The 24821-nt window shown below is 37.1% G+C and overlaps 1 protein-coding gene across 3 annotated transcripts; it reads left to right on the forward strand.

Annotated features, from left to right (window-relative positions):
• The first annotated feature begins 1792 nt into the window (after window positions 1-1792).
• Window positions 1793-22001, forward strand: LOC137387611 (inactive pancreatic lipase-related protein 1-like). 3 transcript variants are annotated; one of them, XM_068074079.1, is made up of 12 exons: window positions 1793-1882; window positions 6261-6391; window positions 6635-6668; window positions 7429-7706; window positions 11067-11219; window positions 11356-11458; window positions 13121-13252; window positions 13542-13664; window positions 14198-14425; window positions 15135-15246; window positions 16409-16588; window positions 21118-22001. In XM_068074079.1, exons 2-12 carry the CDS (start codon window positions 6308-6310, stop codon window positions 21194-21196), a joined length of 1506 nt encoding a protein of 501 aa, XP_067930180.1. In that variant the 5' UTR covers window positions 1793-1882; window positions 6261-6307; the 3' UTR covers window positions 21197-22001. The 3 variants fall into 3 exon arrangements, with proteins under 3 accessions (XP_067930180.1, XP_067930181.1, XP_067930182.1); XM_068074080.1 differs by having other exon boundaries at window positions 13542-13616; window positions 14186-14425; XM_068074081.1 differs by lacking the exon at window positions 1793-1882 and adding an exon at window positions 6978-6991 and having other exon boundaries at window positions 6304-6391.
• Window positions 22002-24821: the final 2820 nt, after the last annotated feature.

Consider the following 24821-nt stretch of genomic DNA (forward strand, 5'->3'; position numbering starts at 1 on the left):
ACAAAGGAAAGGTGTCAATAAGGGATAGTAGCAGCACAGAAAAGGCTGGTCCAAAGGCACAGGTGTTTGCTCATAGCACCAACTACACAGCTACAGCAAAGGGTAAAGTGATCAGGCGGCCAGTGGCCAATAAGGTGCAGCTGTTTTAAACAGCATCATGTCTGACTTTATATTAGAGGAAGGGGTCAATGCAAAGAGAGTAAACATTGACTGAAGGAAATGGACAGCCAGAGCACTTTAGGAGAGAACTCTGGCCAAGCTTCAGGATGAAAAGAACAACTTCTTCCAGCATGTTAAAAAAGACAGGCAGATGTTCGAGGTTCTGGAGAGCCTGGCCAAGGTAATGAGCACCGTACAAGCTGCCCTGATAGGCAGCTTGTACGGTGCTCGCACAAGGCTTTGTGTCACTGCCAACAGTAATGAGAAGATCAGTGGTAAGGCAGTTGGTAAGGCATCTACGGTCACCTAAACAGCTGCAAGTGACAACACTGGCAAAAGTGAAGGTGTCCAAATTAGCTTGAAGGACCATGATCCGAACGCTGGTCCAGGGAGGTTGAGTCCATGGAATCGGTGGCTTCTGAGAGTGGAGGTGAACTGGTTCAAGTGAATCATCACTACGGTAGGAATAAGGTGGGCTCTCATTCAAGGGGGGAGAATATTTAAGGCTATGCCTGCGAGGCCAAGCTTCGGCGAGACTATTTTTTTCAGATGAGGAGAACCTTCTGAGAAAATTCCTTGACTTAACGACTGAATGCCTTCTCAAAAGGGCACCAGGCTGAAAAGACCAAATGGGCTAGTAAAATACCGCCCTTGAATGTTTTGGTAAGAAATATCTTGAAGGCTCAACGAATTAAAACAGGTGTGTTCACTGTCTTCGCTTTATATTAGTCATAAGTGCTTATTGGTGTATAGGGTTTATCATTACACCAGTCTAAACGACTTGCATGATGCTAAAAAATGCATGATGTATATGCAGGCATCCCTCGCGCACCTGATATGTTTTAGGAACTTAGGCTAAAACGCCAGATTGGCTGTTTTAGAGACTAAGCCAATGAAACAGGCCTATAAGATTATATAGATTTCTAAGCTTATGGAGCTTCTTCTATCTAGTGAAAACGTGGTGATTGATTATATAAAACCAAACTCAGTGAGTAGACCTAATTGTCTACAACTATTAGGGTGAAGTCTCCATGCTAGTAGTTTAATAACTTACAATATACTACTACGTTAAACACCTACAAACTAAATTTTTAAAGTATTTCAGTATTCCTAAATATTGGTCAGGTCTGAAGTAGGTTTAGATATTTGTATGATTATGATAAAAATTTTAGCCGTCTTATTAAATTTTGGCCTTCATACTGTTTATAAACAACAGTGATTCTGATCCACAATGAAAACAATACTGTCTATTATAGCAAAATCGTACTAAATAAGTTTGAACTTGGCTCTTGCAGCAAATCGGCGATGTAGAAACCACTAGCTTCTCTGGTATAAAATTGCCTACGAAATCCTCCAAGAAGCAGCGGCGAACATATAGGCCTATATCTTGAAAGGTGCGAGCTTGAGGGTTGGGTCGCTGAATTATGTACACACGTGTATGTACATGAATCGCCCATGTAAGTATGTAATGTTTTGGCTATTAGCTGATAAAAAGACAACCTTGACTTAGCCGTAGTTTTACTATTTATAAAGTATAAACGGAAACGCAACCGAATTTCAAACCTTGACATTTACTCGGTGAACGCCAGGCAACGGGCAATATCGTGAGGACACTAGCCGAACCGGCCCAATATTTTTGCTATACATGTAACTCTATCAGATATCAAGCTGGTTCGCGAATGGCTTACTGATACGGCTTTATTTTTTGTTTCGGCAACATATGGTAGGTTCCAGTTTGTTCATTTGCTAAAGCAACTATCTGATTTGGCAGGGCTCTAAGTCGACCGAGATAAAGAATCACGCATTAATATCTTTCCAGAAAACTTTTAGTATGAGAAGAAGTGGTTAGTTAAGTTTGATTCAAGTAACAACAAAATTGCTTAACCGCTAATTTTTGAGTTGTTAACCATAGTTGCTGGAAGTCTCCAGTGAAAACTTTCCCTGATAGATAACCCCTGGGTTATTATCTAATATATCCAAATTAATGGGCTACGCTTTTTATCATTTGCCAGAGTGTTCGCATCATTTGTCTAGTTTTGGCAAATGCTAGTAGCATAGTGGAATACAATAACTGAGTGAATGAACAATAACTGTTGTGTCGACTTATACCTAAGTGGTGAGTATTTTAATAATACAACCTGAGTCTCAGGTACAATGCGGTGCAGATACCAGTAACAGTATTCTACAGGATGGATAGCGGTGGCCTATTCTAGCTCAGTAATGCATTGCACAGAACATGTGTCCAAGCTTGTACCACATAGAAACTTACCTTGATCTGTTGTCATGGGTGGATATGGAGAATTATGTTAGGCATAACTAATCCAAACCCACGCCCAACATCAGTGTTGAATTTGCTTGGTAATTTTATTCTATCTTGACTATGTTCAGTTTGTGCATTTTGCTTAGCTTGTGTGAACTAATTAATCAATGCTGGTTCAGGTACTAGTAAAGGCGTTAAGCTATTGTAAGCAATGCTGATATTTATCAGTAAAATATACTTCTTTATTCTATAAGTAAAAAAATTGAAATACACAACTAATAAAATTCTAAACACCGACATTAATGGCAAAAAGTTAAAATAGCCAATAAAAGTTACACCCTTACTCGAACGGCCATATATGTTTGCTTGCTCGGTCCCGTACATCTGCGAGTTATGATAGTCAAACGAGGGTCATGACAGTCCTTAATTATATAGAGGCTTGGCAGTTGAGATAGTGCAGTAGAGGAAGAAGATCAGCTGATGATGGAGAAGGAGGCTCCCTAGGCAGGGGAAGGAAAAGCACCACAGGCAATGGGAAGAGAGGGGGAGTCTCCACAGGCACAGGAAAGTGTATCAGCAGGCAAGGGGAACGAGGGAGCCTCTGCAGGGTCTAAACAAACATGTATAGAATCTGAAGGTTTTTTTGTTGCTGAAAGATTGATATTCACTGTGTTGGTCTACCTACTTTAGCAATAATCTTTTCCTTTTCTAATGATTCAAATTTTATGATCAGATCATTTTTCAATGCAGAAAAGCCTGTCTCGGTCTATTTTGAACCGCTGTGACCGGTTTTTCAATTTAAGTGTGATATTCCCGTGGTAGGGAATATCTTGCAGAGTAGAAATAGCAGGAATGGCTGTTGGAGGATGCATAGGCTTCACCACAGATTTATGTACTGAATCAATATGGCTATCAAATAGCTTTGAAATTGTTTGTGGAATTTCCTCTAATTTTTTGATACATTTTTTTCTCAAAAAACAAGCTCTGCCAGCAGCTTCAGTCTTTACGTAATTTTCCAGACAAACCAGCGATTGTTAAAACCACAGGTCACAATCAAGCAGTAACCTAGCTATGATATGCTGACACCGTTTTGTTGTGTTTAAAGCTATTAGCAAGAAGCACACTATCTACCTTCCAAGTTCTTATTTAATATAGCTTCATATAATATTGATGATAATTGTTGGGGAGGGCTGGCCTGCCAGGGTGGTTGTTGACATAGCTGGTTTTTCAGTGTAAAATGTTAGTTTAGGTCAATGTACTAGTTCTTCACAATTCGCGAGCCCTATCTAAAATAAACTAGAAATTCCACTGTCATACAGCCCACGACCTAAGAGATATTGGAAAAAATGAAAGGGTACTGATGGTTGAGAAATGCAATATTAGCAGTCAAATGGCACTGCAGTGCAATAGGATAACTGCAATAGTAGCTGTAATGTACTGGGTGTGGGTGTTATTATATACAACAAATAGCAATAATGAAAGGAAAAGATTATATGTTTATATCTCTCCCCCTGCAATAGGAGAAATGCAATATTGGCCAATAGTAGAAGTAAAATGCACTGGTATTGTTAGAATAACAAATATTATTAATATAGTAATAATATAAAACCAATGCACAATTTTGTTTACATTTAAAAATGTCATAGTTAGCAATATCAAGAAGTTGTAATATTTATATAGATTTTTATAAAATCTGTACTACGTAGTCATTGTTCTGTAGTCATCCAAACTTATAATTAAATATTGTAATAATCTCATAAGAATCGTTAGAAAAAATATCATCGTCATTTCCTTTACTTACACTGCGTTGGACATCAGTTAGAATACCAAAGTACTCAAGTGTCTAAAATGTCAGTTACTTTGAAATCGGCAAAAATGAAACGATTTCAGTACTCCTACGTGAATTACAGAAACCTTCGGCAATTCGACAATGCTATAGACTGGTGAAATGTGCATGTTATTATTTTGCGAAATGCGCACAACTTAATCCGTTCTATTCTCTGTCGCTCGGCGTTTCATTTTCCGGTCTTAACTTTTATTAAACCAAGCTTTTCAAGCGTTTTGTGACGATTTTCGGCCAAATTAATCTGTCTATTTGTATATAATCCAATCAGATGGGTAAGTTTTAAGAGAATTTCGACAATTTACAAAGACTTGGTAACATATTCAAATAGGCTTATATGTGTTTTGTATCGCTATTATACTTTAACGACTCTACAAAACGATGGTTAATTTTGTTGATGAAATTTTGAGACAAGAGTTCGTCTCATTGTTGATGAATAATTTTCGTAAGTTGTGTGCACATGCATTTATCATAAAAACTCTCAGAATTCGCTTCCGCTCGTTTGGTCGTGGGATAATAATACTACACTAGCATTAAGTGGTGATAAAAGAATGAGTGAAAATAGTGACTCAGGTTCTGTTGTTAAGCATTCAGATACAAGGATGCTTTTAGACATCTACAAAGCATCAGAGTATGTCAATGCCCGCTGTCCTTGTAGTCGGGTAAACAATTTTACTTGTTGGCATCTATTGTCACAACAGGCCATTTTTATGAACTTCCAGTTTTTTGGCATACTATCTCCTGTCCTTGAAACATTCTGTTTATGAAAATTATAGTATATTTTCTCAACATTTACTGCTTCGTTGGTTATAATCAATTTTGCTTGGATTGAGCTATGTTCAAAAAAAGCTAGCCAAGCATGTTAAAAAGGGTTATTAATTAGCTTTTTGTTCTTAATTTAGTTCTAGGATCACTAAGAAGGGAAGAGGCAACTTTTGCTATACATGTATATGGCTTTGCATACCAAAGAGTTGTTCTATCTTTTTTTGGCATACTACTGGCTATCATTGCTGTCCGACTGTCAATAAGTCCCATGATAAAATTCCTGTCTCGTTTTGACGGATTCCATATTGTATGCTTTGCTATGCTGACCAGTTTTTGTTTGGTGACTCCTTTGTTGCCGTTGAAATCACACAGTGTTTCTTGTACCCAGCATCACTATTCATTGTATTAAATACCTTTTATCGCAAACGTAAACAATCAGCTTATTAGCAATAAAAATTAAAAAAGCATTTTAAATAGTCAATATATTGTAGTGGGAGTGTTATAGTATCATTTCCAAACCTTTTGTGATTATACAACAGTCGCTTCACGTTCACATCTCTGATTGTTTGAATGGTAGACTTCTATCTAAGTTGATGGTAGTAACATATTATATAACATATATATAATAAGTAGTAACATATAAATCCTTACAAGTTAAAATTCATTTTAATATTAAATATAAGTTTTCTGTTCTTTTAAATTTACAATAGTGCAGTGTTTTAGTTAAACTTTATTAAAGTAGCTAAAATGTAACTAGACAAGATAAAAACAGTGGATTATTTAGCTATTTGATAATGAATGTTGTAAAACTGTGCAATGGTTAGTCGATTTACACTATTGTGCAATATGCATGTCCTGAACTAATATATTTAGACTACACTTCAACACAGTATAGTTATAAACGACTTCATCAATAAACAACAAGTTTAATTGTTAACTCGCTTAGGGACTGCGAAAATAATGTAAATGTAGATCGTTTTGGTGCAGTAAATTCATAAAAGTTTACATGGTTTTATTGGCCGGTGTTCATTACTTTAAACACGTCACATAAAGTACTAGAGTAAGTGCTTCACTTAGCCCTGCTTTAGGTTTGTTTGAACATATCATTTTTTACTTTTGTGCTTAAAAACTTTTGCTTGACTTTTCCATGGTTCACTTTTTCTAGCTAAAGCATTTGCTTCTCATATGCTTGGGCTTGGTATGTTCATGAATTGAAAATTAATATTGTTTTAGGATTATAAGTTGTTGAATTGGTGCTGTGTCCGCTGTCAGTGCCTAGGATGGAGGTCGCTAAACGACAGTATCTAAGATTACAGCGTTACATGGTGGAAAACAGGAAGCCTACTGCTGCTTTTATAGCACTGGTAATGATTGTTTTAGTAGATATCTATAGAGTTCTCTTTTTAGATATCCATCGAGTTCTTTTAGTTAATATCTGTAGAGTTCTTCTATCTCGCACCCTTTTCTTGTGTGGACACTGGAACAGTTCTAAATAACATTTTACCCTGACATTCACAACATCACCTACCCGTGTTTATGATGATAGTGTTTGTGATTCCAATCTTGACATGCTGCCCATTCATCAGAATGAATTGATGTTTTTCTAGGTTGCCATTTCATCTTATCTGATATCCATCACAGGTGAGCTACTCTGGTGTAGAAATATATTGTAATCCTTTGTATTTCGCTTTGCTGGTTTTGAGAAACGCTCACTGTCAAATTACTTGCACAGCAGTCATTTTGTTCAGCAAGCACCCTTCTGTGTTTATCACCGCTTGTCATGTATATGACTTGTTCTCAATGCTGCTCTTTAAGTTGACACAGTTTAGTGGTATGAGTATAGCAGATCCTTCATACTGCATCAGGAACCTATCCACATCTGGCATCTCTACATTTCAAAGACACAACCATGATTCATTTTATGTCTGTGGTGTTATCTTGTTATTTTAGTTGTGCCAACCAGTGTGAGTTATGCTATGCTTGCGCATCATGTTCTTCCTTCCTGCCCTGATTCTAAGCCTTATGCTTGATATGCTTATAGCATGATTCTGACTGGATGTATCCTTCGTTTATATTAACTTATGTCCCAAATGTTAAACTATGAAATAGGTAGTTTTAGATATGATGCTGCGAGCATTTAAGCAAATGGTCTAATCTTTCCATAGTCTTAGGCTTCATTCGTTATTGCTGAATCAGAGCTTTTATGTTAAAATATTGTCCGATTTCTAATGATCCATGAAGTACTTAAATTACAGCTGTACTCTCATTGCATTCGGCTGCTGCTTTTGCTTTCTCTGAAAACATTTTTGCTGGATACTGTAAGAATATGGCTTTAGTACATAAAGGCTGCCAGCTTGTCTCTCCAAACTCACCCGTGACATTCTACAATTTCATGCTTTAGGCATTCTTCCGGGGCACTACAGAGCAGAAACTGAGAGATGTATGGACAGTCTCGGGTGCTTTGCTATAGATGGTGATTACTCTTTACGACCCTTCAATGTTTTGCCTCAACACCGATCTGCAATAGGAACAAAGTTTGTTCTGTATAACCCAAATGGGACCCTGTCAGAGTATTCCTCCGGTGAAAGTGCTGCTCTGCTCTCCCAGCTCGACGCAAAGAAACGTCTTGTTATTGTCATACATGGCTGGATTTCCTCAAGGGACAACCCTGTACTCAAGGTCTGAGGCTTCACATTATCTTCTCATTGCTAATGGATTAGCTCGTGTGTGCTGTGAAATCAATGCATTGGGGAAATCACTCAGACTAGTGTGTTTACAGAAAAGCTGCCTAGTACCATGTGAAAAGCTGTGTTATTGTTTCAGCAACAAGTGTTTGCCTCTCCAATTTGGACCAAACAAAATATTTATCATTCTATGAGATGATATATAAGCTGTCATTAGTTCTTATAGGACTAGGTCGCAAGTGATTCTTATTTGAATGGCTTCAACTTGGTTAAAGGTTGACTTGCAACAAATTTCACATTACAGTTATTTGGTATCATAAGATTTACCACGTCTTACTCTGTTGTGTTGCAGGTGCAAAATATGTGGGAATGTGATTACAAGCTCTTAAAAGCTAAAAAATGAACAGTTAATCGCAGCCCCACGAGACCGCCGTAGTTTGGATTCGCTTTCCAAAACGGCTCAAATGGGACGTAGTTGTTACAGGGTGGTTTCTGTTTACACTTTCATGCAACCTTATTCGTCGAAATATTTTCACAAATATACTTCACGCATTCAATAAAACCATGTCTATTGTTCTTACGTGTCTGTTTTATCGTCATTGTAATGCTGTCACTTTTAGCACTGATATCTTATAACTTACCGTAAAAAATCGTTAACTTTTTAACCTTACCTCGAATGAGTACATATCATTGTCTGATAATCATGATGAGCCTGTTGGTCACCTGTGATAATAGAAAAGTGCTGCAAAAATTATTTGCGAAGTATTGGGTCACATGATCAGATTACGACTTGCCGATTGAATAATGCCGAAACAAAACTAAAGTAGCGAGCATCTATATTTGATACGGGGTCTTCGTTAAAACCCGAAGTGTTTGTCATAAACTAGTGCTACGATAAGTTTGATACTGAGCTTTTTATTGGCGTTTCAATTCACGTGAGAATATCACGTGACAAGACGATAACCAAACTGTAATGAATACGTCAGAGAAATAGAGAGATTCCAATCTACAGCGGCTTTTCGTTTTTGAGCTTTTAAGAGCTGGTAATCACATTTCCATGTATGTGGCACCTACAACACAGCAGAGTAAGACATGGTGAATCTTTTGATACCAAATAACTGTAATGTGAATTTTGTTGCAAGTCAACCTTTAAGGATGAGAAATACTCCCAGCATGTTTAGAATGACAAGAAGTGATTTCTGGCATATTGCGAGGCATATAAATTACTCGCAAAAGACCACCCTGTTTTAGTGTCTGTGTAACATGTAATTTTCTTAGCTATTTGTTTAGGTTAGTGACCTCCAGATAATAACTTATTACACAGTTGAGTGACTGCTTATTGTCTCAAACCCTCTACTCTTACGGTTATTGTCTCTGTAGGGATTAAGTCCTATGAGGCATTCATTGTTAGTTAGTTTGGTTTACTATTCACTGCATTCCACGCTTTAATTATTTACCCTTTATGGCATTACTAAAGGTACAGAAAATTTTCTAATGACCTTTATATGAAAAATCTGATCCTATGAAACATCTTGTCTCTCATGATATAACTAAACATTACAAAATCCAACTGCCAGTAATGTCAACGGTGTCTCCGATACGCATCTTCCAATCTTCAGTTTTGGATATGAGCTGAGATTGAATTTTCTTTAAACCTTAACTAGAAAGTAAAACAAGAATAACTGGTTATTATATAAACTAATATATAGGTATTTAGGGAGCAGTCGCTGTCCAATGGTTAGGGCACATTATGATCAATAGATTGGTAGATTAAATCACACAAGGACCAATTGGGACGTTAGGAAGGGCATCGATGCAAGATACGGCTGGCAGCAGTGACCCTAGCCTGTCTTGACAAACTGTTGTTTTTGCGGAGTTGTTCCCCCGTCGAGCGGGCAAGCAACACAACGGCTTGTCACAAGACGTACTGCACCTGATGCATCAGCTGCATTTATAGGGAGTTGTTCCCTTCCGTTTATGTGGCTTGGTCGCGATGTTATGTTGGTCGCTCCATTGGTAATCAAACGAATTTCGCGCAAAAATTTATGTGGAAAAAGTAAGATTACAACGTTTAACCAGCGACCAGTCTCTGCGGTAAACGTTAGTAGAACTTGAGAACTTAGGCAACAACAGCGACTAAACATGTCGTTATTTGTGCGCTCAGTCAGTTTTATTTCTATTTTTGTATCAGTCAATTTTATTTGTTCTTATAGATTTCATTTTCAATTTATTTTATTCTTAAATTCTACTAACGTTTACAGCAGAAACTGGTCTTTGGTTAAACGTTGTAATCTCATTTTTTTCTACATAAATTTTTGCGCGAAATCCGTTACGATTACTAATAGAGCAATCGCCATAACATCGCAGCCAAACCACATAGACGGAAGGGAACAACTCTCTATAAGTGCAGCTGATGCATCAGGTGCAGTACGTCTTGTGACAAGCTGTTGTGTTGCTCGCCCGCTCGACGAGGGGACAACTCCACAAAAACAACAGTTTGTCAAGACAGGCTACAGTGACCCACAATCAGTAGGAAAAGCTAGTGAACGCAAAATTATGAATAGTTATCATCTCAATATTGTGATAAACAACTATATTGACTTGTAACAGCGAAGTAAGGGTTACCCTGTAAGCTTAGTATGTTAATAGACTGCAAGAGTACTAGCGGCAGTTAATATTACCAGCTGGATCTCCGGTGTTGCACAGGTAATAAAAAGTTTGTAGATGAAAAGTTATTTTTAATTGCCCAAATTTCTTTACCCAATGAATTTGAGTAACATAAGCCAAACTATAATAATAGTCATTATTATAACTTAGGCCATCGTTAGAAAAATAATGCATCACGACATTTGAGTGTGCTAGACGAGGTGTGACTGTTTTAACCAATTGGCAGGTGCATAAGTGTGTTCACAATTATTCATCACTTCAGCCAGTTAGACACGTAGTCTTGTGGTTTAGCAAGCCTGTCTGCAGCCCTGGAGGTTCTGAGTTCAAAGCTAGTGCATACTAGATTTTTTGCTCCTAAAATTTTATCACCAAAACTGGACACACAAACGACAGACCAACAAACAGACAATTGACAAACATTGAGATTTATGTACATTGGTGTAAAAGCTCATGTTAGTTAATAAATTCAAGTACAACAGTGGTAAGGGTAATAGCCTTGTATTATATGGAAATGCACCAACTGTAATGTTCTAAAAGAATAATGACTCTCACCACAAATATCCTGCAAACATGAGTTTGTATTGCCTCTATTAACCTTTGACCTTCTTGCGTGGCATTTTTACTAGCACACAGAGTGTGTAGAGTTTAACTTTGGCTGTCTTTGATGCTCTCCTTTAATTGTTTTTAGCCGATGATGGAAGCACTTGTGCAAGAAAAGTCTAGCTTGGTGAACATTTTGTTAGTAGAGTGGAAGGATGGGGCTGCCCAAACATACATGCAAGCGGTCGCTAACACTAGAGTGGTGGGAGCTGAGATCGCACAACTCCTCAGATATTTACAGGTTTGGATTCTGCTCTCTGCCAGCGCTTGTGTGCAGGATTCTATAAACATCAATTTGATACTGGTTGCACCTTTTCTTCCTTCACTTTGAGCCACTAAGACTTTGTTGGCTAATCAGTTGAACATTGTGTTTGTAGGGGACGGTTGCACTAGGCGATGTACATCTGGTAGGTTCAAGCCTAGGAGCACATATTGCAGGCACCTGCGGGGCCCTGCTTCCTGGCATTGGGCGAATTACAGGTATGAAGCTTGTTTACTTTTCATGTAGAAAAGAGAGTAAATTAATAAATTAAACGTTGAATAGATACTCTGCTGTCGTAATTGTAAACGAATTGTTATCTTTATTTTCTCCAATTGGAATAAAATAACAAATTAAGATGGTTGGTAACTTCTTATTTATCTTGCCGACTATTTTATGTTAAGAGGAAAGTGAAAAGAACTTTTGTACCAGTGGACTAGCGGGCTAATTATAGAGCTGACAGTGGACTAACTATAAAGCTACTAATGGACTAACTATAGAGCTGCCAGTGGACTGGTGGACTAACTATAGAGCTGCCAGTGGACTAACTATAGAGCTGCCAGTGGACTAACTATAGAGCTGCCAGTGGACTAACTATAAAGCTACTAGTGGACTAACTATAGAGCTGTCAGTGGACTAACTATAGAGCTGCCAGTGGACTAGTGGACTAACTATAGAGCTGTCAGTGGACTAACTATAGAGCTGCTAGTGGACTAACTATAGAGCTACTAGTGGACTAACTATAGACCTGCCAGTGGACTAGTGGACTAACTATAGAGCTGTCAGTGGACTAACTATAGAGCTGCCAGTGGATAACTATAGTGCTGCCAGTGGACTAACTATAGAGCTGCCAGTGGACTAGTGGACTAACTATAGAGCTGCCAGTGGACTAACTGTAAAGCTGCCAGTGTTAAGAATTTGATAGAAACTCTGATAGAAACCTGCTTTTTAAAAGGCTAACTTGTTCTGTGAAGCAGCAAACATTTACGGGTGTGACATAAAATGTATGGCCTAAATTTTTATTTTTCACCAGACTTTCAGCATTCTAACAAGTACAAATACAAATGTATTTCTACAGGAAATATCTTTCAATACAACTTTATTGTATAGGGTTATGCTTGTATTTCCAGACGCATTCACAACATTAATATCACAAGCCTGTTACGTTTTATCTGCCAGAAATTCAAAGTTTATTTAATTTAAACAAAAACATTTTACATATAAATAACACTCTGTTAAAGTGGCCTGTGCTTTTTGTTTACATATAATAATGTAAAAGAGATTTATAATAGCAATGTTCCATATCTGACATGAGCTCTAGTTTTGTCTGATTAGATATTGTCTATTAATAAGTCCCACTTTGTCATTGCGTCTGTCTGTATAAATGATAAGCGTTTCCTCATTTTATACCCGCAATTGTCCAGGCTTCGTACACATGCTCCGTGCCTTCCGACAGGTCAGCGAAATATTTTCTTTCAAAATTCTATCTGTTTCTAAGAACCAGCCTCTTAAAAGTCTATCTTATTAGAGACAAGAATACGTCTTTGCATGCATGAAGTACAATTGCCCTAGATTAATGTGTTCAGCTATTGTTGTTGAGAAAGCGGTGTCGCATGCGTGCCCTGCGCCAGCTGATTGAAAATAAAATAAATCTCAGGCAATGCCGTGCTTAATGTTATTCCGTAATAAAAACCGTAGCTTGTACCTGCGGCGTCTAGTCTAGCTGAGGCTGTTTTGGATCAGTTGAACCCTGACAGGTCAATAGCCTTACTGGTTTGGTGCAACGTTGAAAATTCCTTGATCTGCACCCACACAAGTACAAACGTAGATAGTTTTGAAGGCTTACTGCATCTGCCCACTCGCTACTCCCTATTTTGTTACAGCTTTGGACGCGGCTGGCCCACTTTTTGAGAATTATCCGGAATCGATTAGGCTTGATCCCTCAGATGCCATATTCGTGGATGCCATTCACACAGATGGGGATGACTTCTATAAGGTAGTGATGGTAGAGGGAGGTGAGTGCGTGTCTACCTCTTCTTGGATAACCGATGAGCAGTCTATACTTTCCAATGTTTAGTGCATTACTTTTTTTTTCTCCATTTATTTCTTTAGCCTAGCCAGATTAAATTCATACCAGTGTTTTTGGTAGACGAGGAAATGTCAATTTTAGACTCAGTTTTACTATTCAAAAACTCAGCCGCAGGTACACAAGTTTTATTGCAGAGACTTCTGAGCACACTTTAGCAACAACTGCGTTAGCTTCAAAAGTGTTGTTTTTCGTATCTACTTTGGGGTGTTTCGCAGGTCTTGGCATTCATCACAGTATCGGGCATGCTGATTTTTACCCTAATGGTGGTCACTCCCAGCCTCACTGCACTGGTGCCATGCGAAGGGCACTTGATGAGCTGTCTGCTGGACAGTTTTCAAGTGAGTCAAGTTATTTTATATGTCTGCAAAACGAACTATCGTAAATACTTAGCCTAGTCTTGCACCTATCAGGTTTTGTCATACAAACGTTTCTCTACGCATAATATAAAGCTGTCACTCATACTTGGCTAGAAAACATACCGTACATTTTTTGTTGTTATATTGTATAAGCAAATATGAATTATATTGGCTGTCTCACAGAGCACTGTGTACCAGATCATTTTGGCTTTGTTGTCTTCGCTCTCTACTAGCCAGTTATTTTCAGGCACTCATATCGCTCTGATGGTATCTTTTCCCAAGATTCTTTCTCCATTTTGTTTCTTCCTGCTCTCTCTTTCTTTCCTTCTCGTAGTCCTCCCTTTGTAGTTTGTTTTGTCCTTTTCTCTTTCTTCCTCTTTTTTCCAGTTTCCACTTCCAATCTCCCTTTCTCCTCTGATTCAATTCTTAACACTCTCTCATTGTTTGTTACAAAAGCATTTCCTTCTTGTCTTTTTTGAAAGTCTGAGCCTAAATGCAATCAGGTTTGCTTACAGTTCAACCTCTTCACAAAATGGTAGCCTGTGATCATGAGCTGTCTATGGATTACTTTGCACAATCTCTGCGGGCCAAAAACAGTTATGTAGCTTATGCTTGCCAAGAAGACCAACAAGGCTTCGTAGATGGAATCTGTCATTCTATTAACTACATGGGATGGGATGCAGTCAAGCCATCGCATCGTACCAATTACTACCTGCAAATGTCTGATGTTCATCCCTTTGAAGGTTTGTTACATTAGGTGCGAGAAGTCTTTATAATAGCTACACGTATAAATGCCTTATGGACCGATCAAGAGGCACATTTATCCTTTATTTTACTGTCTGCTGTACAACTTACATTAGACGGCTCGGAGTTCATCACATGGAGATCTTTCCTCCTTTCCATCTTAGTAGCTCGTGTTCAACTATCTAGCACTATTGCTTGCATTAACACTCAATTGGTAAGTTTACATCATGCGATGTACCTTGAAGAATCAGTTTTGCGGAGAGGTGTTGACTGACTCATTGATTTGTCATATATCATTGTCTATCGACATACAAGCCATCATTTCCAACGATTGATAACTGAATGGCTTTAATGTCAAATGCGCATTGCCTGTTCTGTTCAGTTCTGTGATAGAAAACTTGTCTCAATGTCTCACGCTGTTAGAATATTTTCCTCACAGCATCCTGATGTCCTTCTGATTGGTTAAAATTTGGCAAATATCTAGCAGATATGATTCTATACATAGAATAGCCTACTGTGATAATTATTGATCAATTGACTCTCTATAGTACATCTGCAGACCATTCCTCAGTGCTGTGTTTTATTTCCGAACATTGCCACATCCAATCTTCGTCATATATCACCTAAACAAAACAAACATAGTGAATGCTTCCTTCCTTAGCCAGACACCACATTTCCAAATCAATTGTATAAGTATTTAACTTGCAGGTGATCACTATGTGGTGAATATGACCATACAGTCAGTTGGTCTTGTCTGTCTGCAGTTAACACTGCTCGGAGAGAATGGTCGTGCTAGTCAGGTCGAGCAACCAGGCATGAGGTATTTAATAATTCAATATTTTCTTATGGCAGAATACATAGGCTGAGTGGTAGTATTTCAAATCAACACTTTGCATTTCATCAGTGTCTCTTTTATTTGTAGTTGGAATCATCTCACTGTTAACAATCGCTTTATGTGGTTTTCCATTTATGTAGCTATCCGGGACAAATGTTGTTAGTTCGTATCTTAGTAAAAACAAAGTACATATTTAGCAATGTTCGATGTAGATTTACAGTGGACTCCCGGGTTACAGTGTCTCCGTCTTATGGTTATTTTGCTTTACAGCCTTGAACTCGAAGTTTTTCTGGCCCCTTTTCATGGCATTTTCCTCGTCATACGACATCAACAAAAAATTTTTAAAAATTCATATTTGGCAGTTGATGTGCTGCGTATGTCGGAGTCACGAAGATGCCAATATACTATTCGCTGAAATCTCTCCCACAACTCCTGAAAGAGATACGATGCTCTCAGTTCAGCATTTAGTTCGGAATTTATCATGCGTTTTAGTGTTTAATTTAATCTTTACTACAAACTCTAATTCATTAAATATAATTACATAACTATTTTGTCACAAATTTTTAATACATGTATGTACAGCACGTATTTAAAGTTTTGATGTTTTTTTACTGTGGGTGTTTGTATTAGATAATTATTATGGGTTCCTATACCTTTCTATATGACATTTATGCCTTTCGCTCCCAAACCACAACAAATTAATATCGTATGGCTGAGGTCGACTGTAGTTTTTATTTCTACTTAAAGAAACTGGTAACTAGCTTCCTCAAAGAACAGCTGAGTAATATTCAGCTCTATTTTTACAAAAAACCAGGTGTATAATAAGTCAGAATGTCCATTCAAGCAGGTACTTATTGAAGGCAACATACAGGAAGGCCTATATGCTTTGAAGTTGTCTTCCTATTCAACTAAACTAAGTTGGTGCAACTCTCAATAAAAAAATTTCTGATTCTATTTGGTAATAAAGATATCTATGATGACTATCAGTACAGCCTTGTTTTGTATTATAATCAATATGATAGATCAGACTACTATATTAATAGGTCAAGATAATAGGTCAGACTGTCAGTACAGCTGTCTTTTGTAACAGTGCTATGATATCATGCTGCAATTCTCATTGTCATCTCTGAGCAACTATTTATTATAGGAAGAGCTGCAGTTCATCTTCCTCTAAAACTGCCATGCTCTTTGCCTCTCAGTCTATTGGTGATGTCAAGTCAATGTTAATAGTTTGGGAGGATGAGTCGGAGCCCCGTACTCAAATGTTAACACGCAACAACACCCAAATAGTCTTAGTCAATGCGAGTGTCACATACTACCATGAGAGGTACGTATCAGCATAATTACTATCAAACATTTCTTGTTATTCGTATCAATCCTACTTTTCTATAGTTTGGAGGTTCTTAGGCTAAAGTTCATACTTTTTTTCCGCTTCTATGTATTTTCAGCTGTTTGGTTGTTCCTTAATTTAGTAAAAAGGTCTCATGGGGTACTTTGAATTTTTGCAAACAAAGTTGGTTTATGATCGTGTCTCAGGTCTATCTTCATACAGTAAATGCTACTACAGTGTAAATAATCCATTCCGAGAGCGTTTACTTTATAGGAATTTTATAGGAGTTTTACGATTCTTTAAATACATGTAAGCTGTCTAATCAGTTCCAGGATCATCCCAAACTCACCCCTTTGGCCTTTCAAATAGGAAAAGACCAAACTTAATTTTTAAATTTAATAACTATAGTAACTGCTGTATTATTGGTTTGTATTAACGACTTTTCCCTTTTTTATCACTTACACATGGCTTAGGGTTTGTGATTACGACAGTTTTTTATCTAAGGGGAACGCACACCTTCAATGTCAATTTAAATCACATTCTTCACTTTTTCCATATAGTAAGGTCTATGCTGCAAAAAAAATTGTATATGTCTAAAATAAATTAATACAAAGATATATATTTACTATAGTAAAAGCGATGTCTGTCTGTGCCTCCGTTTGTCCAGAGCCAGGGTTAAAGGTTAGGATAAAAGATTTCTTTCAATGAGACTCCAACTCGTGACATTCAGCTGGGTAAACCGACGCTCTAACATCTGCACCAATCGACTGCCTTACAGTATTTTTGAATAATTGTGCAGCTACTTATTCTCTTTTCTTTATCGGCACACATGACGATCTCTCACGGCAATTTAGACTGCGAGGGTACCAGTACACTGTATATATATATATTAGGGTACGTTGTTATCTCTTTGAAGTACGACAAGAGAGAAAGTGATGTTTTAACGCTAACTATGGTACTCTTGTCATTCAAATTGAATCTGAGAACTTGCATAGACTTGATGTTTTGCTTCATATGGAATTTCTCACATAAAATGGCGAAAAAACAACATAAATTCTTTTGCGTTATGTGGAACTTACATTATAGGGGTTTACATTATAGGAGTGTGTATTGTAGTTGAATATTTGACTGTGTATACTGAAGGATTGACTGTTTATTTACTTCATAGTAATCTATCAATAAGTAACCTATCAATAAGTAATCTATCAATAAGTAATCTATCAATAAGTAATCTATCAATAAGTAATCTATCAATAAGTAATCTATCAATAAGTAATCTATCAATAAGTAATCTATCAATAAGTAATCTATCAATAAGTAATCCATCAATAAGTGTTCACATTGTAACCCACTGAGAAATTATTGATGGGAAGAACTTTGACAATTTATATATTGTCAAAAACTAAATTTGTTTCTGTATTTTTAAATGATAAACATCTGCAGCTCTTGACTCTTCTCATTAGCGATGATGATAAAAAATAAATAGTGATTAAGGATGATAAGGTCTTTTAATGGATCACTTTTATGGTTCAGTTTGTTGAATGAGGGGAAGGGGGACAACTCGTCTTTTGTAAGCGTTCAACCATTGTTGTCTTTATTTTTCTTATGGACTTCTTCACATTAGCAGGCTAATGCACTTTAAGATCTCATGTTTAGTTAAAACAGTGATCTTTAGTTTGGTTTAAGTAACATTCATCTCAGTTTTTCATCAGTTTCATTCTGGTGCTAAATATTCAAATGTCCGACATTCAGTTGCCATTCCCATGTGCTAATAACTCCCTGTTCATTTTTATATGGCATTTCACAGGCTTCAATTGTTCTAGTTTAAAGTATGTGAGTGTACAATAGTAATGCCTCACTCTTGAGAAATAGTATGATTGTATGAACTATTCTGTCCACAAGCTACTGATCAGCTAGTCTGATATAGTCTATAAAATTACTACTTTCTTCCAATGTCACTTCTGCATCAACACTAAACTTGGAATAACAGACTTAACTAGCTTTAAAAGGTTTTTGATAGCTCTTTGAAGCAGCTTATAGTTAGTTATATTTAATTGAAATAAAAATTACGAAACATTGTATGAGGCTTGGATAACAAGAAAATTTAGATCGATTTGATCTGAAATTCTTAATATACTTGACGATTTTACGGGGCAGTAACAATATCCACCCTTTTCAAGTTCACTAACTTAATTAATATCGTTTATCCATGAGCTGTTTGGGAGTTGTTTATCCTTGAGAAGTGAAGAGATTGCTTATTTAGCTGCTCATATATTTGAAGCCTGTATGCTCCATGCCGACAAACTGCCCCGACAAACACATTGAGTGCATGAATAAGGCTAGGTAGTCTGCAAATTTTGTTTCAAACTACTTTTGAAAAAGTTATTTAGAACAATCTGCTAGCTCGTACTACGTGAAAATTGGTCTCCTCACTTTGGTCATTCGACACTCTGACCAGTTTATCCTAGGCATACTCTTCAAATTATGTTACATTTTATCTAGACTAAAGAAAAAGTCCTTCAAATTTTTCTGGAGAATGGCCGAATTTGTGTGCGAACAAGCGTAAAATTTCACAAAGCTTTGTGTGATTGTTTGACTGTGGCATTATAGGATTTCATGTAAAGATGAATTTGTGAAACCAGACCTAGCCGTAACCAATTACCGGTATTAGACAACTGGTGCAATCATTCCTGCAGCATTGCATCAAATATTGTTGTGGGCATAAAATGATGTATTATACACTTAGTGAACTGTCACAAGATGTTAGTCTATCATTATCAATTCAAAGTGTAAAAGGTAGATGTGGACGACATTGGGGACAGTGTTGGTAAATAAAACTACCCAAAAAACCTGTTCCTGACTCGCTCTGAGTGTCTGGCTGTTACATACCAAAAATTCCATTGCTTGCATTTGCGAGAAGTTGTGATCGTGGTAATCGTGTCATCGCTTAATCAGACCCACCGTGGACACCTTCATTTTGATATAACAAGCCTGACAGTCTTTAACCACATCTCCTTCCTTTCTCATCTCGGTTTGTGTCCATCAATTTTATTTAGTGTTTCCAACTCTCATTTATTAGGGGTTTGGTATTCACCTATGGCATTCCATTGTTCACTTCTGGGTTGGGTTTTAAGGAACTCATTCATAGCAATATCCTTCGCTAGATGGTCTTAATTCCTTAGTCTTGTAATAGTCCCTAGTCTTGTAATAGTCCCTAGTCTTGTAATAGGTGCTATAGATCTTCACATTTTGATATCTTGTTTTGAGAATTAACACACTTTTGATAAGATCAACGTGGCTCAGATGTCCTAGATAATGACATCGTACTTTGTGCTTGACCTGATCTGGTTGACAAAAGTAGCTCACTAGCTGATGGCATGTTATACTTGCTTTTATAGTTCTGGTTCATTTACATAAGTCGTGGGTTTCCGTCAGGATATTATTCAGTTGCTCCGGCAACCAGTTCGATTGGTTTCTCACATTTTTGCTACTCCGTCTTGTCACGTTTTTAGATGAAGTCAAAAGTTCATTTTTGTTCTCATATATATAAGAGCCCAATAGAAGTGGATGGTGATTTGAAGGTGATGTCATACCGCTAGCCATCATTTGGGAGTTTCTCTAATGATAGATTGGCTAAACATTCAGACGGATGGTGTAGTCAAAATGCTCCACGTTGCTGTATAATAATCAGGTCACCATGTGGCATTTGACTAGATTTTGGTCTCAAGTGCCGTTGTCATACATTTCACTCTCAACCTAAACATTCTCAAGCAGTTGTTATAAAGTATTCATTTCTCAAACTCATCCCATTTTAGCAGCTTTTCATTCCAATTGAAGTCTACTGCAACTTTCTCATCATCTACCACAAATAATAGAAGCTAATATGGTGTGTACAGTTTTAGTTTTATAACTAGTTTTGGTCAGCTGCCATTCAATGTGTTTTTTATTATTTTTAAAACAAACTTTTAATGCAAAAAAACTAAATTCAAAAGACATGAAGGAATATGGATCATGAAAAGACAGTCTTATATAAGTTGCTGTTTTTTGTGTAAGTCTGCTACATCTGAATAACTAAATCAATATTATCAGAGTGAGACTTACTAGTAATTCATGTTCAGACTTGTCTTGAGCATATTTACAGTTGCTCTGTGTCAGGAGGGTCTTTGGTTTGCCTACAGGTTTCCCTCCGTAGGTCTATTCTCCATCTTCCCTACAAATACCCCTGTGTAGGTCTAAACTCCATCTTACCTACAAGTACTCCTGTGTAGGTCTAATCTCCATCTTACCTACAAGTACCCCTGTGTAGGTCTATTTTACATTTTACCTACAAGTTCACCTGTGTAGGTCTAAACTCCATCTTACCTACAGGTACCCCTGTGTAGGTCTAATCTTCATCTTACATACAGGTTTCCCTCCGTAGGTCTATTCTCCATCTTACATACAGGTAGTACTTGTGCGGGGTTAGTGATCGCTGTATATATTTTTGGACTCTATTTGTGTAAAGATACTAAAGAATTTACTTACAGGTACCATTTGTGTGAAGTTACACCCCTTGAAATCTTCCAGCTCGTCTCTGTGCAACTCTCAAGTCAACCGTGCACATGAAGAGCTTTTATCTTTTTCTATGATGTCTTCTCTTGAAACTTCGGGGTCATTATTGAAAGTGTGCTCAATTTTTCTCGTTCAAAGAATTTGTTTATGTTGATATTTTTTCAGACTATTTTATTTCTATAAAGATTAGCCATTTTTAATGTTTTACCAGGCAGCAATAGCCATGCCAATACAAATGCTACATGGTAGCTTTATTAGCTTTAGGAATGCTTGGCTTTTCTTATTTCTATACCGGATTACTCTATTAGCTTTAATAGTTGTGTTGGTATCTTTCTTTATTGGTATCTCTATTGTTTGCCGATATCTGTCTATTAGTGGTTGTAGGTCTACATGACTCACCGTGTCTCATTAAAAGCATTCTTTATAGGCAAAACACGTGAAACTAACTTTTATAGAAGTATAGTCCCACAGCATGATGTGCTTCTTAAATTGATTTCTTCTTGAATGAGATTTTTCAAATCCAGATTCAGTTTTATTTTTTGAAATTTTTTAATGTGCCACCTGAAAATTTGTTGGAGATTGTTGAATTGTTCTATTTTTGACCTCAGTTGATCATCACCCATTGCTCATATTAGACTGCATATTGTAACGTATATGTCCCCAAATATATTTTGATAGGCCATATTTATTGCAGTATTCCTATTTTATTTGGTATAATATTAGTTTTGCGTCAATTCTTGGGCTTCTTGTTGTTGCTGATTCATTATGAAGCTTGATATTTTCTGTGCGATTTGAGCTGTCCTTAAAAGGATTTTTATTACCTGTATTGTTTTCATCATGGCGTTTGTCAATACCTCTGTTTCGCACATGTTTAAGGATATCCTTGTCTTAACTTCTTGATACTGAATAAACAATCATGAATAATATAACTATTTATTATCATCAATGATACTTATTCTGTGAATTAGTAGTCTACTTATAGCATGTAATCTCTGTGAGAACAATGCAACACCTCTCTAGGTAAATACTACATTTATTGCAAGATAATTCTAATCATAGCTCTGAGTTTCTTGTTCTTCCGTGTCGTTCAGTACGCCGTCTGATCCAGGCTTGTTTTCAAGTACTTATTTTGGTTCTTTAATCAATTTCCATACAGCAATAATGTACCGACACACTCCGATAAGGCCCAGCTATGCCATCATAGAAATGGTTGTGCAGCTCTCATCTTGCTGCGATTCGGTGTCGCTCTTTGGAAGTGAAATGCCTGCGCCATCCTTGAGCCATGGAAATGGCCTCAGCAACCAATGGTTGCACACTTGTGCGTGCGCAAGTGTGCAACCATTGGTTGCTGAAACCATATCCACCATATTGGTGGCAGACCCTATTTCTCATATGATGTCACAACCATATGAGGTATGGCTGTGATACCATCGCTCAACCATAGTGCCCTATTAAAACATTATTTGCTCCGTCAGCCCAGCGTTGCGCTTCGGCACTTTAATTTTATGCGCAACAAGGTATCGCTACATCATAGCTGTATAAAAACTTAGTACTTCAGTGTTTCTATGTATTCTCTAAGAGGTCTCTGGCTATGTCTCTGAATACATCATCCTGCACTCAATTCAGTTCTTGGCTAATCTTACTTGCACACATCGATTAGACCTACAATTGTATGCATTCGAAGGAGTCATGCTCTCAGTCAACATTTAAATGAGCAGACAACTATTGAGGTTAAAGTGCGTACATCTTCCCAGATAAAATATTCTAAGAGAAATACTACCTGAATGTGTATAACGATGCTCAGTTGGAAGACAAAGTAGTAATTATATTAACAAAAGTTTCGGAGTGCCCTCAAGTTCAGACCATAACATAGGTGTCTGAAAGACTGCTAGCTGATTTATGTTGGCACAATTTTAAGTTTACTGCTTCCTAGTTAGTTGAGAAGGTTGTAGCTAAGATAGTATTTGTATTTATTTTTTGGGGCTTTTTCTAACAGTAGAGTTTGTCTAATTAATCTAAAACAGAAACCAGGACCTCAATAGATATTCGAGTAAGTGCTTGATGATGTTGATTAAGTGATTAGCTGTACGACACGGGATAATCTCTTCTACTCTCAACCCTAAAATCTTGGCTCAATTTTCATAAATCAACTTATCAAAAGGTTGAAGTTGCTTTTCGTACCCATTTATCTAATAAGACTCATCAAATTTTTAGAGGATGTCCTTTTCAGCACATGTACATGAGTTGTCAGAGTTTAAACTTAACGAATCTAACAATGCATAACTGTTTTACTATCAGGGTATCTGGTTACCCTAGGACACTTTTATTTGCTAGTACATGTATTTAGTTTCGTGAGTAGCATACAGAGTAAAATTTTACTGCAACTTAATTTCGCGGCTCTGATGAGTACAAAAATATAATGATGTGAAAATAAATGCAGTGAAACAAACAAATTAGATTCCTCAGGTCCAGTTCGCTAGTAAGAAAATTTTTTTCAATTTGGGACTAGTTTGTATTTGTAAAACGCAGATAGAAATGTGTGGGTGAGATTGATAATTCAATTTGATCGATTGCTGCCATTTGTTTCTTGGACTATCAATGACGTCTAGGTCCCTCTATATGATGATTTTATTGTAGATATCAATGAACGAAGCTATATATTTTCGCGTTTTTGCTCGTTCGTTATGATAGTTTAGTTTCGCTCATGAAATTTTCGTGAGAGGAAGACTCCGCGAAAACGCGAAAGTTAGATGACGCAAATACATAAGTGTCCTAGGGTATATTGTTAGCCGCTATATCTTGAACAATATTTTGGCCCATGTAATTAAGCATCAAAACATTTAAAAATATGGTTTACCTTCCAACATTACATCAGGGTCATGATGCCGTCATGCCTGTCATATGAACTTTGGTGCAAAACGTTTTTTCAACCTGAAACATTGATAAGCTTGGTTAATTCTTTGAAGTATTTGGTTTGCAGCCAAAAACGTTGTCCTATTTCAAAATAACAAACAGCATTTTGGAAATGCCGAGCCCGATTGCAAGGCTTTGAAGATTTGCATCTAAATGTTTTACATTCCAAGATTGCAATGCTATGAACAGAAGAGAGTGTTGTAACATATTTCATGTTCTAGTGTGCAAATGATCAAATGACAGAGTAATATATAAAAGCTTAAATCTGTCATGGTACAGACTGGTACAAATGTGCCATTCAATGGAATTTGGTCAAAAACCTCTGCTAGTCATTAGAGGGCCTGTTTAACTCCTTGCCAATTTCATTACAGCTTAGTGCCTCTCTTCAAAAGTGCTTCCAACCATCTGTCAATCTTGTGAGGTCTAACCGCTGGCAACCTATACCGAGTTAAAATAACAATTCATGTATGTATAAGATTTCCAACAGCTACCTATGTTTATTTTCATTGGAGCTCTCGTTAGCTGCGGGAGTGGTACGGATTTTTGCCTCATTTAACTGATGCTTGATTTAACGATAGGCTGGTCTGCTTTAAGGAGAGTCTAACTAACTAGATTCAGACGTGTACTTGTTGGTTGCTAAAGATTAATGATTAAACTGGGTAGTCTGTAAAATCAGTTATTTGTTAACGTGCTTAGAAAAGACTAAATTTCTAACTGACCCAGTCTGATCCACCACCAGAAATACCAGTCAAATGGATAATTATAA

This window comes from Watersipora subatra, chromosome 2 (genome assembly GCF_963576615.1).
Source record: "Watersipora subatra chromosome 2, tzWatSuba1.1, whole genome shotgun sequence".
Taxonomy (NCBI): domain Eukaryota; kingdom Metazoa; phylum Bryozoa; class Gymnolaemata; order Cheilostomatida; family Watersiporidae; genus Watersipora; species Watersipora subatra.